Here is a 16,939-nt window from a genome sequence, read left to right as displayed (position 1 = left end):
CAGCCCAAAAGCTCTCTGAATTTTGCCCTTTTTGTTTTTTTATGGAAGCTTCATTACATAGTTGTGATAGATTAAATCATCAGCCACTGGCAGACTTCCCTAGTGGTCCAGTGATTAAGAATCCACCTTGCAATGCAGGGGACTCAGGTATGATCCCTGGTCCTGGAAGATACCACATGCCATGGCGCAACTAAGCCCAAAAGCAGTAACTATTGAAGCCCGCATGCCCTAGAAGCCATACGCCACAGCAAGAAGCCCATGCACCAGAACTAGAGAGAAGTCTCCACTCACGACAACTAGAGAAATCCAGCATGCAGCAATAAAGACCCAGCACAGCCATAAATAAATAAATTTTTTTAAAAAGTCACTGGCCATTGGTAACTGATTTGACTTCAAGCCCCTCTCCTCTCCCTAGAGATTGCAGGGATATTGGGGGAGGAACGGGCACGGGGATGAGACTGAGACTTCTAACCCTCTAATCACAAGGTTGGTTCCCCAGGCAAAGGGCCCTCATGCTTGGGTGCTTTCCAAAAGTCACCTCATTAACCTAACAGAAGACACCTTTTTTCAAAACTTAGGAAATTCCAAGGGTTTGAGGAACTATAAGTGAGAAACTATGAACACAGACCAAATATATTTGAGAATTATATTTTGGTCATGTGAATGATGAAATACATGTTTTTCTAATAAATCACAGTATCATAGAAATCACTTATTAAATGCTTATTATGGGTCACACACTTTACACCATCTTACTTGGAACCCAAAAGCACATAAAACAATGAAATCTGTATTACTGTCTCTATATTGCAAATGAGGAAGTTAAATCTCAGTGAAGTTCAGTGCCTTGCTGAGACGCCATGTTTGTATCCATTATGGAGTCAGAGGTGGGACTAATGTGCCTAGCAGCAAAGCCTGCCCTCAATCACCAGAATATGATGACTTCTTTCCAAATTCTGGCTTTTTCAGGGTCTAAGAAAACAAATACATTAAGTGAGATTAAAGCACCCATCCAATTATTTAAATGGATTAGTCTTTTCAATTTTAAGCCACAAAAACAACAGACAATAAAGTCCTGCAGAAGCCCTACTCACTTCTAATAGGTATGAATGTGTTATTCCCAGAGATAGCACGACCTTTAAGCTGTGGGAAATGAAAATAAGACACCATCACAAAGAAGCATTGAGACACACACTTTAAAGTCCTGGAAACAGAGAATCTTCAGCAGGGATGTTTACAGGAAAGACAAAATCTAAAGCAATACTGTATCATTCATATAATTCATGGATTAAATAATTCATTCTTTCTCTCAAAAATCTCACCCACTTCTTACATAGTAACCTTTTCATTATATTACTTAACTTACACACAACGTTTCAGCAGCTTTCCCCAGTTTAAGCAAGGCCAATCAGTGACCAACCCAGGCACGACTTTCTAGATATGCACAACTGGTAGGAAAATATTAATAAAGTGTGAAAACATCCACTATTTCATACAGTCTTTTCCCGGGCCCATCTGTTTCCCAAAAGTTACAATTTACTCTAGTGTATGAGTTGTGTTTGGTTGCTCAGTAGTGTCCAGCTCTTCGAATTATAGCCCACCAGGCTCCTCTGTCCAGGAAATTCTCCAAGCAAGAATACTGGAGTGGGTTGCCATTTACTCCTCCAGGGGATCTTCCCGACCCAGGGATCGAACTTGGGTCTCCAGTGTCTCCTGCATGGGCAGGCAGGTTCTTTGCCACTAGGAACAGTGTATTAGCCTGAGAAACATCCTGTTCCCTGTCTCTTTACCCTATTATGTATGAAGGAAAAAAAAATTCATTGCTGGTCTACCATCAAGAGAAGTAATGGAGAGGAGTAACAAGGAGAAGGAAAGATTGGTCCAATGGAAAGAAATGGGGAAAGAAGGTAGTGAGGATGAGAGGGAGGTACTTTAAAATGATAAGAGGAGAAAGAGAAGATGATGAACTGCCACAGGGCTCCCAGTTCTAAACACCAAGTTCCAAACTCAACTCTGATTCTATTTCTGACCTTGGGCAAATCTCTTGTTTCTCTGTATCCTAATGTAGCTCCAAGAAGTGAGCAAAAGTAAAGCCAGAAGAAAGTTTCTTATAGAACCTATTGAAATGCCTATCTCCACTACTGATTTTAAAAAAGCTAAGCCAGCTCTGACCAAAAAAAAAAAAAAAAAAAACCCACCAATTTAGTATTAATAAACTTTCTAATTTTCTAGAATGGTGTTTAACTCAATAATACAAATCACTTAGTATCAACCTTCCCTCTGCCTGTATCTTCCTTTATAAATACATTCTATTCTCAAGTTTGCTTCTAGAACATTTTCCGTAACATTTTGTCTTCTACTTACTCCACTCCTTTAACTAAATGCCTTATTCTTAAAAAATAGAATTCCACCTCCCTTAAGTATTAGTGCCTTCAAGCTCCTTAGTTGATCTGATCCATCCCACCCTCAGTGTATCCAGTTATATTTTTAATCTCCCCAACCTCTATTCTTTCCTGCTACTCTTCTCACAGGCCCTATGCAACATACAGTGTCTCTTTGTGATAAACTGACAATCTAAATTCAATGCCTTGTTGTCAAGTCAAACACTGAGACACAGATTACCACCTCCCTGCTTTAACATCGATACTTCAGTGCATGCAGCCTTGAGCTAAAATGATACCGGCTGCCAAATGACACTGATATCTCCAATACTGTCTATTTTCCTCTATATCGCAGCTCAATTTCAGAACTGTAGTTTTTCAGAGGTTTTTCTTTTCTGTAGGAATAAATTGACACAGTATAAATTATTTTGTCCCATTTAGTTTTCATTATACCCAACTGTCTTCATTTTTAACAAAATCTTTGAAAGTTGTGGTCTCGTACCTTATGCTGTCAATTCTCTTTTTATATCAGCTTCTGTACATTCATACTTCCTTCTACATTCTTACCCAGGATACCTAGAACTCAATAATACCCACTCATTGACTTTATTTGCCCACATTTCTCAAGAGTTATCAACCAGAATCACACCCAAGACTAAATCCCTGCTTGGCCACTTGCTAGTCATGTGACCTTGCACAAATTACTTGTCTCTCTAACCCTGAATCACCTTCCTTATTAACATGGGGATATGAAAACAAGGTACAGAAGGCATGAAATGTGTCTAACAGCATCCATGCCTGCCAACAAGTAAGGCGAAACAAATCCTGGCCTCCTCCTTCCTTCCACTTTACAATGTTCATTTTTACTATAACACAATCCTTTAGAATTTTTAAATTAATGCTGAGTGTGAGAAAAAAGCAAAGCAGATGTAGACAAACCTTTGGCCATCTAGAAAATAAATGGATTGTTCTATACAGTATACTAGCACTGAGTTCTCTTGATGTGGCTCTGGTGGAAGAGGAAAAGAAAAACTCTTCTATTTCTTTTAGCTGCTTGCAGTCCTTTCTTAAAATTAATTGTAATTTAAGCAAAACATCATAATTTAACTCTACTTATTAGGCCCAGCACAAAGTACTGACTACCTAAGACAAACAATTTACTAAATGTATGTCCCTTTGGTAAAGGACCCAAGAACCTACTCTCTAGAATAGCGAACTATTAAGTTCCCATTCCTTCAAAGTTTTGGGTAACAACATCTCCCCAACTTCATTCTTAAAGAAGTTAATCCAGTGCATTTTTTTAATATCTGTTCATCATAAGTAAATTTCAAAACAGAGATATCCTATCCAGTCCAGTTCACCTAGGCATATTGCTTCTCAGGAATTATTAATAATTGATTGTTACAATTAAATCCTACAAACTGAATTTGTGATAACCTAAAAGAATATTGTACAATGTGAATACAGTAAAAATATCTTTGTTATTTTTATTTATAATTATAATTTGTATTTATAATTTATATTTTAATTTTAAAAATTTAAAAATATAATGTATATTTATAAATATATATTTAATTTTATAAAAATTAACTGTTGGATAAAACAGAGTTCATGTTTCTGACACTTTAAATAGGCTCTTGGGAACCATGAAGTATGATTTTCAACAATTATCACATTTTAATTGTTAGCACTCATTTATCTAATAACTTTAATACTTGGAAGCCATTTGTTGAAAAATATTCACTAATCAGATGCTTTGATATTTTTTTAAATAAAACTATTTCTGAATTAATAAGTTCACTAAAATGCATGCTCTGTGCCTAATCTTATTTGCAATTAGAGAACTATTACTGCTTCAATTTTTAAAAACTCTCTTGAAATCAGTCAAAGGATTTAAGACTAAATTAGTATCTAAGACATATAAGTGGCTTTGAATTTTTAAAAAATTATCTGGTCATGTCTCTTCAACAAGAGCATCAAATGGTTCACTTTTAAGGTTCTCTAGCAAAACAACTCTAATTTGATAAATCAACATACCCATGTTTAGAAACTTTACAACCAAATAAATATACCTTACATGAGATTTTCACATTGACATGAACTCCCCTCAACATACTCACTTTATCTTTTATTTGACCCCCACTCATCAAAAAACCTACTTGTGCACAATGGAAACTCTATTTTACCATTTAAGCTAGAATAAAATAATGTGAATCCTCTGCCTACATAATTAGCATTCAAGAACTAATGTTTCTAACAAGTATATCATTAAAAAGCATTTACACATTAGCAACTAGTACAGTTTCACTTAACACCACTATAAACAAGTTATATTCCCTCTCAACACATACTTAAATAATCCAATTACATCTTAGAGCTCCCTTCAAGAATGTCTAATATAGTAAAGAAAAATACTTATCTCTTAACTCATGTTGCTTCTACTTAAGGGGTTGCCTCAAACTCTCTGTGAAATGAGGCAAGACAGACTGATGTAAATAAATTATGAATGAAATTATTAATATAGCAGTTTCTTATTATTTTAGGTGGTGATTTGAAGTGTGATCAAAGAAAGACATCAAAAGTATTTATCAGAGAAAATGGTAAATCTCAATAGGGAAGAGTTCAATACAGCCCAGAGGTTTTAGAACACAAGTATAAAGCCCAGATACGTCAAGCTGAATCCCAGCTCCATTGATTTTATGTTAAATTAAATTCAACTTCAGCAGCAACCTAAATGCCCACCCACAGATGAAGAAGGTGTGGTACATATACATAATGGTACATTACTCAGCCATAAAAAGGGATGACATTGGGTCATTCACAGTGATATGGATGAACCTTGTCTGTCATATAGAGTGAATAAGCCAGAATGAGAAAAACCAGTTATCATGTATTTACACATATATGTAGAATCTAGAAAAATTGTACTGATGAAGCTATTGGCAGGGCAGGATTAGAGACTGCAGAGGTACAAAACGGAGCTGTGGATACAGCAGGGGAAGGAAAGGGTGGCATGAATTGAGAGAGTAGCATTGACATATATACATACCGTGTGTAAAATAGCTAGCTAGTGGGAAGCTGATGCATACAGCAGAGCGAGCTCAGCTCTGGTCTGTGATGACCTACAGAGATAGGATGGGACAAGGGGAGGCTGGAGGGAGGCGATATATGTATACAGATAGTTGATTCACATTGTTGTATAGCAGAAACCAACACAATATTGTAAAGCAATTATGCTGTTGTTTAGTGGCTAAGTCTTGTCCAACTCTTTGCAACCCCATTGACTGTAGCCCACCAGGCTCCTCTGTCCTTGAAATTTTCAAGGCAAGAATAATAGAGTGAGTTGCCATTTCCTTCTCCAAAAGCGATTATACTCCAAATTTAAAAAAAAAAAAAAATCACCTTCTCAAGTTACTCAAAGTCTTTAAATCTCAATTTCCTCTTCTGTGAAATGGAACTCTTAAGAGTATCCTCCTCTTTGGGAGGTTGAGAGGATTCAATGAGATTATCTATGTAAAAGCACCTAAAACAGCACCTGATGCATTATGAATACTCTATAAACATTGACCATTATCATCATCTCACTGCACTGTTAAAAAAAAGGGGGGGGGCATGTAACAGTAGTTGAATAAATTCTTCTACACACAAACAAGACCAATGGACAGACCCCATGCCATCTAATGAACCCCTATATTCAGACCACCGAGTCTCAGCTTCTATTCATTAGACCTTAAGCTGCCTCTCACTGAGAGCCTATATCTCATCTGAACACCCAAAAGAACAATTTGGTTTCTCACACTATATTACATTATATTAATATGTAAATTCATCACTTTAACAAGAAAATCACAAACAAATAGTTCATTCAAGACTCATTTTATTCATAACAGTCTCAAAACTTGTCCCCAAAATTGGATTTTAGTTATAGTTAAATGAAGTAAACAAATTCACATCCAAATTCATTCAGTGGTGTCAAAAAAAATCAATATAAACAGACAGAGAAAGAGACAGTCCACTAAACATGGATTGCTAAATGTTAAGAAGAAAATTCATCATTACTTAAGAGGATAAGCTTAAATGGTGAACAAATGCTACTAATTTACCCAAGTAATGAGCCCTTGTTTTATGACTGCATTCAATAACTGCATAGAGGTCAGAGCCTTAAAATGAAAACAGCTATATGTAAAAGAGGAAAGTTTCATTCTTAAAGAACCTTATCTTTATTGAAAAATTTCTGGATAATAAAAAGATAAAAGGTTACAGTGCAATATGAGCAGTTTTTTCCACCTAGAATGAATCTCCTAACAAAATACTCCAAAAAACTTAACTCCTTTTTCCCTAAGGTTTGTTTATAATTAGAAATTAGATTCCTCAATAATTCAATGACTGAAACCTTTACTAAAATCAAATTACTTTTTTAATTAAATTTTCACCTAATATATAAGTTCTGCTGGCAGGTGTCATCTCTACAGATAATAAAGCCTTGCTATATTTATTAAATCAGTTTTTTCTTTATGCTCATCCTTTCCTTTGACTTGACATTCTTACAGTATTTAATTATTGGTAAATTAAATTACCAATAAATTACTAAGGTATTCTGATAAATACTCTGGTGAACATAATATTTACAACGTCCCTATTTTTCATTCTATCATAAAGAGTGTTCAAGCTAAAATATTTTACTCTTTCAGATTTTTAAAATTCTCATTTGGAAAGAGGATAGCTAGTGAGGAAAGATATTTACAATTTTATTAGCATCAGTGACTATGTTCAGGATTTGAAAATCTCAAGAACAGAATCAAGATATGTGCATAAAATCGACATTAGGTTCAAAAGTTCTTGCCGCAAAAAGTGCATTTATAAAGCAGATTCATCCAACTAAATATATGAAAGATGCATAAAATATGGTCATTGCATTTTAATTACTTACAATTTTAATCTTTAAGTATTTGTTTAAAAAACAAAAGTAGTTAAATTATTATTAAGGCTTCCTGTTAAATGCTCTGGAATTTGTAAATCTCCAAAAAAACCTCATCAAACCTCACTTTCACTATAGATACCACTTTAAATTTACTGAATTTCATTGACAATAAATCAAAGACAGTAAAACCCTTATGTATGTGACTGTTTTGTGTACACGTTTGAAATCACATAGTCATCCGTCTCTAGACCTTAAGTCTATGATGACGTAGGCAAAATGCTTTACCATCACTTTTCTCACTACTAAAATTAATGATAAAACTGAGAAAAGTGATTAAGTGACTTAGTCAAAGATAACAGCCAACTGTCAGCAATTTTACTTTTTTTACAACTAGGTTTCTTAGCTTTCTAGTTCAAACAGGAAGGAAAAAAAATATCCTTAAGAGTATCATCTGAGAGAGAGAGCAACATCTGAGAGAAAAGAATATACACTTTATGGATACTACCATTCCCAAAGATGTGGGAATATCTAAATTTTACACAAACACTAACAAAAAAGAAAAGAAAAGCCAAAAAACAAACCACGAACCTTCTGAATTCCAAATCACTAACCAGTCAAACAGAAAGAGTCAAGTACAGTCTCTGTATTGTACCGTCGCTGGCCCCCTCCCTCAGCTGTTGTACATTTCTACCTAGTTTATTACTAGGAACAGATTTCAGCCTTCATAATGCTTTCCAATGGGCTTTTCTTAGCAAATGTCTGCACTCCTCAGCCAAGGCCGTTAAGGTAACTTAATCTCTCATGCACTGCTCAGTGCGGGGGGCGGGGGCGGGGGGGGGGGGGGGATGCTGATTCCCAATTTAAAAATGAATTATTTGGGTTTTTCTGAATTAAGAGTAACTACGAAACCTGGAATCATAATTTCAATTCAGCTGTTAACTTGAAGGTTCGCAGGACAAATAAAAGCTTAGGGAATCGAAGATGATGCTGGGGAAGGGGGTGCAGAGAGAGTACGAGAAAGATGCTGGTCCATTCCGAGATGATGCAGGAATGACATGGCACCTGGACAACACAAGTCCCAGTGCACCCCCCTCTCCGAGTCTCTGCCTCGGTTTCTCTCACGTATGCCTGGAGCTGTGAGTAGGTGCACACGCAAACAAAACCACCTTTTATTGTTGGACTCCTTAGGAAAACGGTGGGGAAGCGTCGCGGGTTAAAGCCTCACCACAACAAACGATTTCTTTCTCCTCGAACCCCGCCTTCCCTGCTAGGGGCAGGCGACGACTGTCTCGAACAGTAGACAGCTGACAGGAGCCGAAAACCAGGGCGAGAAGGAAAGCATCTCCAAGGGGGGAGGGGCAGGGAAATGAACCCCACAGCCTCGCGGAGAGCCCGGGGAGGCTGACAGGAAAAGGAGGAGGATATTGAACCGGGAAAACAGAAAGGGGACTGGGAAGCGCCCGGGAGCGCTACGCATTCAGGCCGTCCCCCGGGCTGGCGCGCACCGGGCGGGAGGGGGAAGTCATCCTGGGGCGGACCCCCTCCCCGACTCCCAGACCGGAGGACGGGGAGGAAATGGCTTTGTATCGCAGGATGAAAGGCAGACAGGAGGGCCACCAGGCGGGGAGGGACAGAGGATGCCCGGAGCCGGGACGACCCCGCCCGCCCTCACTGACACTGCCGCTCTTCCCTCCGATCCGCTGCAGCCCCTGGTTCAGCCTCGGGCTCCTGCCCTCGACGCTTCAGCGGCCTGAAGAGGGGTCGCCCCCTCCTCTCACCCTCCCCCTCGCGTGCTCACCTGCCCACGAAGTTCTCGAGCACCGAGCTCTTGCCGGCGCTCTGGCCGCCCACCACGGCGATCTGAGGCAGCTCCAGCAGGCAGCTCTGTCCCAGCGCGGAGAAGGCATCCTGCAGACGGTTCACCAGAGGGATGAGCTCCTCCATCTCCCGATTCCCCATTGTGCCTGCGCCGCCGGCTGCCCGCTAGTCCCTGCTAGTCTCTGCGACCTGGCAGGGAGCCGGGGCCGCGCCGCCCTCGCCGCGCTGGGTTTAGTCAGCCGGGTACAGCCAGACGTCGGATCCCGCCACTGTCCGGCCTCTAGTGCGCTCCTGACAGCAACGGCCCCGAAGCGCGCCTGCGCAGGCGAGGGGGGGGCGTGGCCTGATTTCGCGACCGCCCCGCCCTCGCCGCGATGGGCGGCTGCTGTGCGCTAGGCTTCGCAGCTAGACATCCCCGCCCGGCGCGCATGCACTGCCTCCCAGCTGCGGCCAGATGCCACCGCCTCTGTCATCTGGTGCCAAGGTTCAGAGATAGAGTTAACAGCACTTGGTCAGGGAACGGCATGAAATAGCAGCACCAGCCGACAGCACTGTTCCCTTTCAGTAGCTACTGTAAGCCAAAGTCCAGTGGAAAGCACTCTACTGGTAACAGCTCAGCACTGTCGCCACCGGCCGCAGCAGCAGCTCAGATGCCACCACCAGCGCAATGCCTCCAGAGTGCACCTCCCGAAAGGAAATCTCTTGTTCTCACGGCCCACTCCAGAACCCTGGCTTTTCTCGGGGTGGCCGGCCTTTTGGAGTCTTAAATTCTTCAATCTGACATCCGTTTCAGGCCCTGCGTATTCTGACCCTACCTAATCATACAACTTGAACCGCTGGGTTCTTCTAGCCCTGCAGAAGCAAAGGTAGAGTCCATTGTGCTTACCTGGCACCACTCGCCCTCTTCAAGTTCATTCTGTCCTTTGTGACTCTTCACTCCATTTCTCCTCCTAATCTACCTCCTATGGGCTCTGTCAATAACCATGTATTCTGCTCCCATTCTCTTAAATTTAGCGAACTAAGTGACTGCGTTGGATCTTATGCTTTGTGTTGGGGACACAGAAGGATAAATTGTCATGCTTCTCTCAGCCTCCTTGGACAGATCCTCATTTCAAATACTCATACTACTCAGGATTTAATTCATGAACGTTTTAGTCTACCTAAGGACTTCCCCATGGCATTAACTACACATAATGACTAGTTCAGTTCAGTAGCTCAGTCGTGTCTGACTCTTTGCGACTCCATGAAACGCAGCACACCAGGCTTCCCTGTCCATCACCAACTCCGGGAGTTTACCCAAACTCGTGTCCATTGAGTCGGTAATGCCATCCAGCCATCTCATCCTCTGTCGACCCCTTCTCCTCCTGCCCCCAATCCCCCCCATTATCAGGGTCTTTTCCAATGAGTCAACTCTTCGCATGACATGGCCAAAATATTGGAGTTTCAGCTTCAGCATCAGTACTTCCAATGAACATCCAGGACTGGTCTCCTTTAGGATGGACTGGCTGAATCTCCTTGCAGTCCAAGGGACTCTCAAGAGTCTTCTCCAGAACCACAGTTCAAAAGCATCAATTCTTCGGGGCTCAGCTTTCTTCACAGTCCAACTTTCACATCCATACATGACCACTGGAAAAACCATAGCCTTGACAGGACAGACCTTTGTTGGCAAAGTAATGTCTCTGCTTTTTAATATGCTGTCTAGGTTAGTTATAATTTTCCTTCCAAGGAGTAAGTGTCTTTTAATTTCATGGCTGCAATCACCATCTGCAGTGATTTTGGAGCCCCCCAAAATAGTCTGACAGTGATTCCACTGTTTCCCCATCTATTTCCCATGAAGTGATGGGACCAGATGCCATGATCTTAAGTTTTCTGAATGTTGAGCTTTAAGCCAACTTTTTCACTCTCCTCTTTCACTTTCATCAAGAGGCTTTTTAGTTCCTCTTCACTTTCTGCCATAAGGGTAGTGTCATCTGCATATCTGAGGTTATTGATATTTCTCCCGGCAATCTTGATTCCAGCTTGTGCTTCTTCTAGCCCAGTTTCTCATGATGTACTCTGCATATAAATTAAATAAGCAGGGTGACAATATACAGCCTTGACGTACTCCTTTTCCTATTTGGAACCAGCCTGTTGTTCCATGTCCAGTTCTAACTGTTGCTTCCTGACCGGCATACAAATTTCTCAAGAGGCAGGTCAGGTGGTCTGGTATGCCCATCTCTTTCAGAATTTTCCCCAGTTTATTGTGATCCACACAAAGGCTTTGGCATAGTCAATTAAGCAGAAATAGATGATTTTCTGGAACTCTCTTGCTTTTTCGATGATCCAGCAGATGTTGGCAATTTGGTCTCTGGTTCCTCTGCCTTTTCTAAAACCAGCTTGAACATCAGGAAGTTCACGGTTCACGTATTGTTGAAGCCTGGCTTGGAGAATTTTGAGCATTACTTTACTAATATGTGAGGTGAGTGCAATTGTGCGGTAATTTGAACATTCTTTGGCATTGCCTTTCTTTGGGATTGGAATGAAAATTGACCTTTTCCAGTCCCGTGGCCACTGCTGAGATTTCCAAATTTGCTGGCATATTGAGTGCAGCACTTTCACAGCATCATCTTTCAGGATTTGAAATAGCTCAACTGGAATTCCATCACCTCCACTAGCTTTGTTCGTAGTGATGCTATCTAAGGCCCACTAGACTTCACATTCCAGGATGTCTGGCTCTAGATGAGTGATCACACCATCATGATTATCTGGGTCGTGAAGCTCTTTTTTGTACAGTTCTGTGTATTCTTACCACCTCTTCTTAATATCTTCTGCTTCTGTTAGGTCCATATGTTTTCTGTCCTTTATTGAGCCCATCTTTGCATGAAATGTTCCCTTGGTATCTCTAATTTTCTTGAAGATATCTCTAGTCTTTCCCATTCTGTTGTTTTCCTCTATTTCTTTGCCTTGATCACTGAGGAAGGCTTTCTTATCCCTCCTTGCTATTCTTTGGAACTCTGCATTCAGATGCTTATATCTTTCCTTTTCTCCTTTGTTTTTCACTTCCCTTCTTTTCACAGCTATTTGTAAGGCCTCCTCAACAGCCATTTTTCTTTTTTGCATTTCTTTTCAATGGGGATGGTCTTGATCTCTGTCTCCTGTACAATGTCAGGAATCTCTATCCATAGTTCATCAGGCACTCTGTCTATAAGATCTAGTCCCTTAAATCTATTTCTCACTTCCACTGTATAATCATAAGGGATTTGATTTAGGTCATACCTGAATGGTCTAGTGGTTTTCTCCACTTTCAATTTAAGTCTGAATTTGTCAATAAGGAGTTCATGGTCTGAGCCACAGTCAGCTCCTGGTCTTATTTTTGTTGACTGTATAGAGCTTCTCCATCTTTGGCTGCAAAGAATATAATCAATCTGATTTCGGTGTTGACCATCTGGTAATGTCCATGTGTAGAGTCTTCTCCTGTGTTGTTGGAAGAGAGTGTTTGCTATAACCAGTGCATTCTCTGGGAAAAACTCTACTAGCCTTTGCCCTGCTTTATTCTGTATTCCAAGGCCAAATTTGCCTGTTACTCCAGGTGTTTCTTGACTTCCTACTTTTGCATTCCAGTCCCCTATAATGAAAAGGACATATTTTGGGGGTGTTAGTTCTAGAACGTCTTATAGGTCTTCATAGAACCATTCAACTTCAGCTTCTTCAGCATTACTGGTCGGGGCATAGACTTGGATTACTGTGATATGGAATGGTTTGCCTTGGAAACTAACAGAGATCATTCTGTCATGTTTGAGATTGCATCCAAGTACTGCATTTCAGACTCTTTTGTTGACCATGATGGCTACTCCATTTCTTCTGAGGGATTCCTGCCCACAGTAGTAGATATAATGGTCATCTGAGTTAAATTTACCCATTGCAGTCCATTTTAGTTCACTGATTCCTAGAATGTCAACGTTCACTCTTGCCATTTCCTGTTTGACCACTTCCAATTTGCTTTGATTCACGGACCTAACATCCCAGGTTTCTATGCAATATTGCTCTTTACATTATCAGATCTTGCTTCTATCACCAGTCACATCCACAACTGGGTATTGTTTTTGCTTTGGCTCCATCCCTTCATTCTTTCTGGAGTCATTTTTCCACTGATCTCCAGTATCATATTAGGCACCTACTGACCTGGGGAGTTCCTCTTTCAATATCCTATCGTTTTGCCTTTTCATACTGTTCATGGGGTTCTCAAGGCAAGAATACTGAAGTGGTTTGCCATTCCCTTCTCCAGTGGACCACATTCTGTCAGACCTCTCCACCATGACCCATCCGTCTTGGGTGGCCCCACACGGCATGACTTAGTTTCATTGAGTTAGACAAGGCTGTGGTCTGTGTGATCAGATTGGCTAGTTTTCTGTGAGTATGGTTTCAGTGTGTCTGCCCTCTGATGCCCTCTTGCAACACCTCCCGTCTTACTTGAGTTTCTCTTATCTTTGACGTGGGGTATCTCTTCATGGCTGCTCTAGCAAAGCACAGCCACTGCTCCTTACCTTGGATGAGGTCACCCCTCCTGACCTTGAATATGGAGTAGCTCTTCTCGGCCCTCCTGTGCCCATTCAGCCACTGCTCCTTGGATGTGGGGTTGCTCCTCTCAGCCGCCGCCCCTGACCTCGGACGTGGGGTAGCTTGTCTCGGCCACCGCCCCTGACCTCGGACATGGGGTAGCTCCTCTCAGTCGCCCGCCCCTGACCTTGGGCATGGAGAAGGTCCTCTCATCCATGCTTCTTCACAGTCCGTTGCAGCTGCCGCGCTTCTGCATGGTCCATCTAGATAATGACTAGAGACTAGTCTAAATAACTCTTCTGAGCCTTATATTGTATTCCAAGTTGGTCCTAGACCTCACTGCCTGAGTGTCCCACAAGTACTTCTGCTTAATTTATTCATATTTGGACTCATTTTTTCTAGTCTCAACATTTAATGCTATAAACTTCCCTCTAACCATAAAAATACTTGTATAAAAATGCCCATTAAAATCAGAAGACTAAGAACCCAAATGTCCATCAGTAGGTGAATGAATAAACAAGTGTGATATATGCATACAGTGATAGATTTTATACGACAACCAGCAATGACCAGCTCAGTGGTTGGACAGAGAAGAAGCTCCAAAGCACTTCCCAAAGCAAAACTTGCATCAATGAAATGTCATGGTCACTGGTTGGTGGTCTACTACCCATCTGATCCACTACATTTTTCTGAAACCTGGTGAAACCATTGCATCTGAGAAGTATGCTCAGCAAATTGATGAGATGCACTGAAAACTGTAACACCCGCAGCCAGCATTGGTCAACAGAAAGGGCCCGATTCTTCACGACAATGCTCGAGCACACATCACACAACCAATGCTTCAAAAGTTGAACAAATTGGGCTACGAAGTTTTGCCTCATCCACCATATTCACCTGACCTCTCACCAACCGACTACCACTTCAAGCATCTTGATAGCTTTTTGCAGGGATAACTTCCATAACCAGCAGGAGGCAGAATATACTTTCAAAGGGTTCATCAAATCCCCAAAAACAGATTTTTATGCTATAGGAATAAACAAATTTATTTCTTACTGGCAAAAATGTGTTGATTGCAACGGTTCCTATTTTGATTAATAAAAATGTGTCTGAGCCTAGTTATAATGATTTAAAATTCACACTCCAAAAGCAGAGTTACTTTAGTAACAGCCTAATATCTCCCTGGAACCCATCTCCTCTCTCTTCATTTCTTCTCTCCGTGTCTTATTTTTTATTGTCATTGGTTGAACAGCCACCTTCTTCTATGCTTCCCAAGTCTCTGTACCCTGAATAGATAGATCTTCACATGGCACTTGACACGTTGCATTGAGCCTCTAATTTACATCTTTGTCTTCCACTAACCTGGTAGACAGAATAATGGGCCCCAAAATATTCTAACCCCTGGAACATTCTAATCCCTGCAATCTGTGAACATCTTATCTGCCGTGGCCAAGTGGGACTTTACAGATGTGATTAAATTAAATAGCTTTGGATGGGGAGATTATGCTGGATTATCTAGATGGGCCCAGTTTAAGAAAAGAAAGCCTTTCCCGGCTATGTCTTCTATGCACCACAGAAGAGTGGTGCAACTTTGCTGGCTTTGAAGATGGAGAAAGTGGGGATCACAAGCCAAGGAATGCAAGCAGCCTCACGAAGCTAGAAAAGGTGAGTAAACAAATTATCTTTATCCCCCAGAGCCTCCTGAAGAACCACATCCCTGCCAATACCTTGGTTTTAGCCCAGAGAGACCAGTGTTGGACTTTCAACCTACAGAACTGTACGTTAATACATTTGTGTTGTTTTGAACCACTAAGTCTGTGGTAATTTGTTAGAGCAGCCATAGAAAGCTAATACAACTAATGACAAGCTCCTTGAGGGCAAGATTTACCTTTGTGATTCTCAATGCCTAACACAGTGCTTCGTACCTAAAAAGACCACAGTCTATTGGGGACATAAGTTATTACAATACAATGTTCTAAGTGTTCTTAGGGTGCGATGGACTAAATTGTACACTCAAAATCCATAACTGAAGCCCTACCCCCACAGTGTAGCTGTATTTGGAGTGAAGAAGTAATCAGGATTAAGTAGGGTCATAAGAGGAGAGCCTTGATGCAACAGGATTAGTGTCCTTCTAAGAGGAGACACTAGAGAGCTTGCTTGTTTTCTCTCTGTGCCATGTTAGGACACAGTGAGAAGACGGATATCTACAAGCCAGGAAGAAGATCCTCACCAGGAACTGAATTGGTCAGCACCTTAGTCTTGGACTTCCAAACTCCAGGATTTTGAGAAAATAAATTTCTGTTGTTTAAGCCAGCAAGTCTATATTTGTTATGGCAGCCCAAGCTAAGACACAGGTTTGGTTAAAGGAACATGAGATGAAAAGCAGTAATTCTACCTAGAGAGCATCATGGAAGTTTCAGTGGAGAGGTGACTGTTGAGGTGAGCTTTAATGAGTCTGTCCTGCACTCTACATGCTGTGAGGAGTATAAAAGAGTGCTTCATCTGTGCTTCAAGTATCTTGCACTTCACTATAGGAGACAAGGTTACATGCACTAGACAGAACATCTATTGTCCTCATACACATTTGAAGTTCATGTATGGTGAAGCGACGCATGCCATCTCTATGCTCCAGAACTTAGTAAAAGTCAGCCCCGTCCACCTACTTCAAGAAACCATCCTGAACTACTTTCTAATTGCTTTCCTTCTTTACTCCCTATTTCCAGAATCAATCCTACAATAACTTGCAACCAAAAGGAATTAAACACACACAGACGCAGACACCACTTTTGCATAAATTAATCTGGATGAAACAACTAGCAAGGGAAAACTTGAAAAGCAGGGGGAGATTTTGACAGAAAGACAACCTACACCTTTGAGGGTGAGTGCAAAGCTGGAAAGAGGAGCCCTGTCAGGCACCCCAGCTTCCTGACTGTGTCACAAGATATCTCAGCCCTGTGTCAGCCACAAGTAATTAATGCCACCTCCTACTTTCTAACTCTGACACTTGCTTCCATGCCATCTTCTTGGCAAAGCAGAAGATTCCAAAAGTTGACAGCCTTCTTTAGGTGTGGTTCTCTAGCTAAGAAATTAGAATTATTTATAAACACTTCAGAACTCTTATATTTGAATGAATATTTTTCTTCAGGGTCATTTTGAGAAGCAACAAGCTTACTACAATAATACCACATTTCTCTTCTTTTGAAATTGACAAATCTTACCCCAAATATCAAACTCAGTTTTCCACAGTCACTCATCATTTTAGATGAACAGAATGTTAGCCACAATG

General features: G+C 41.0%; 1 protein-coding gene across 8 annotated transcripts in view; it reads right to left on the bottom strand.

Moving 5' to 3' along the window:
- The window catches only part of DNM3 (dynamin 3), a 646,555-nt gene extending 637,127 nt beyond the window's left edge, over window positions 1-9,428 (bottom strand). For 7 of the 8 annotated variants that reach the window (XM_070768173.1, XM_019976685.2, XM_070768169.1 and 4 more), the window contains exon 1: window positions 9,101-9,428. In XM_070768173.1, coding sequence (XP_070624274.1) covers window positions 9,101-9,261 — 161 coding nt within the window. In that variant the 5' untranslated portion in view covers window positions 9,262-9,428. The remainder of the gene's footprint in view (window positions 1-9,100) is intronic. The other variant, XM_070768175.1, reaches the window with a different exon arrangement.
- Between the last annotated feature and the right edge of the window lie 7,511 nt (window positions 9,429-16,939).

This window comes from Bos indicus, chromosome 16, assembly GCF_029378745.1.
Source record: "Bos indicus isolate NIAB-ARS_2022 breed Sahiwal x Tharparkar chromosome 16, NIAB-ARS_B.indTharparkar_mat_pri_1.0, whole genome shotgun sequence".
Classification (NCBI taxonomy): Eukaryota; Metazoa; Chordata; class Mammalia; order Artiodactyla; family Bovidae; genus Bos; species Bos indicus.
This window is presented reverse-complemented; position numbering and strand designations above follow the sequence as displayed.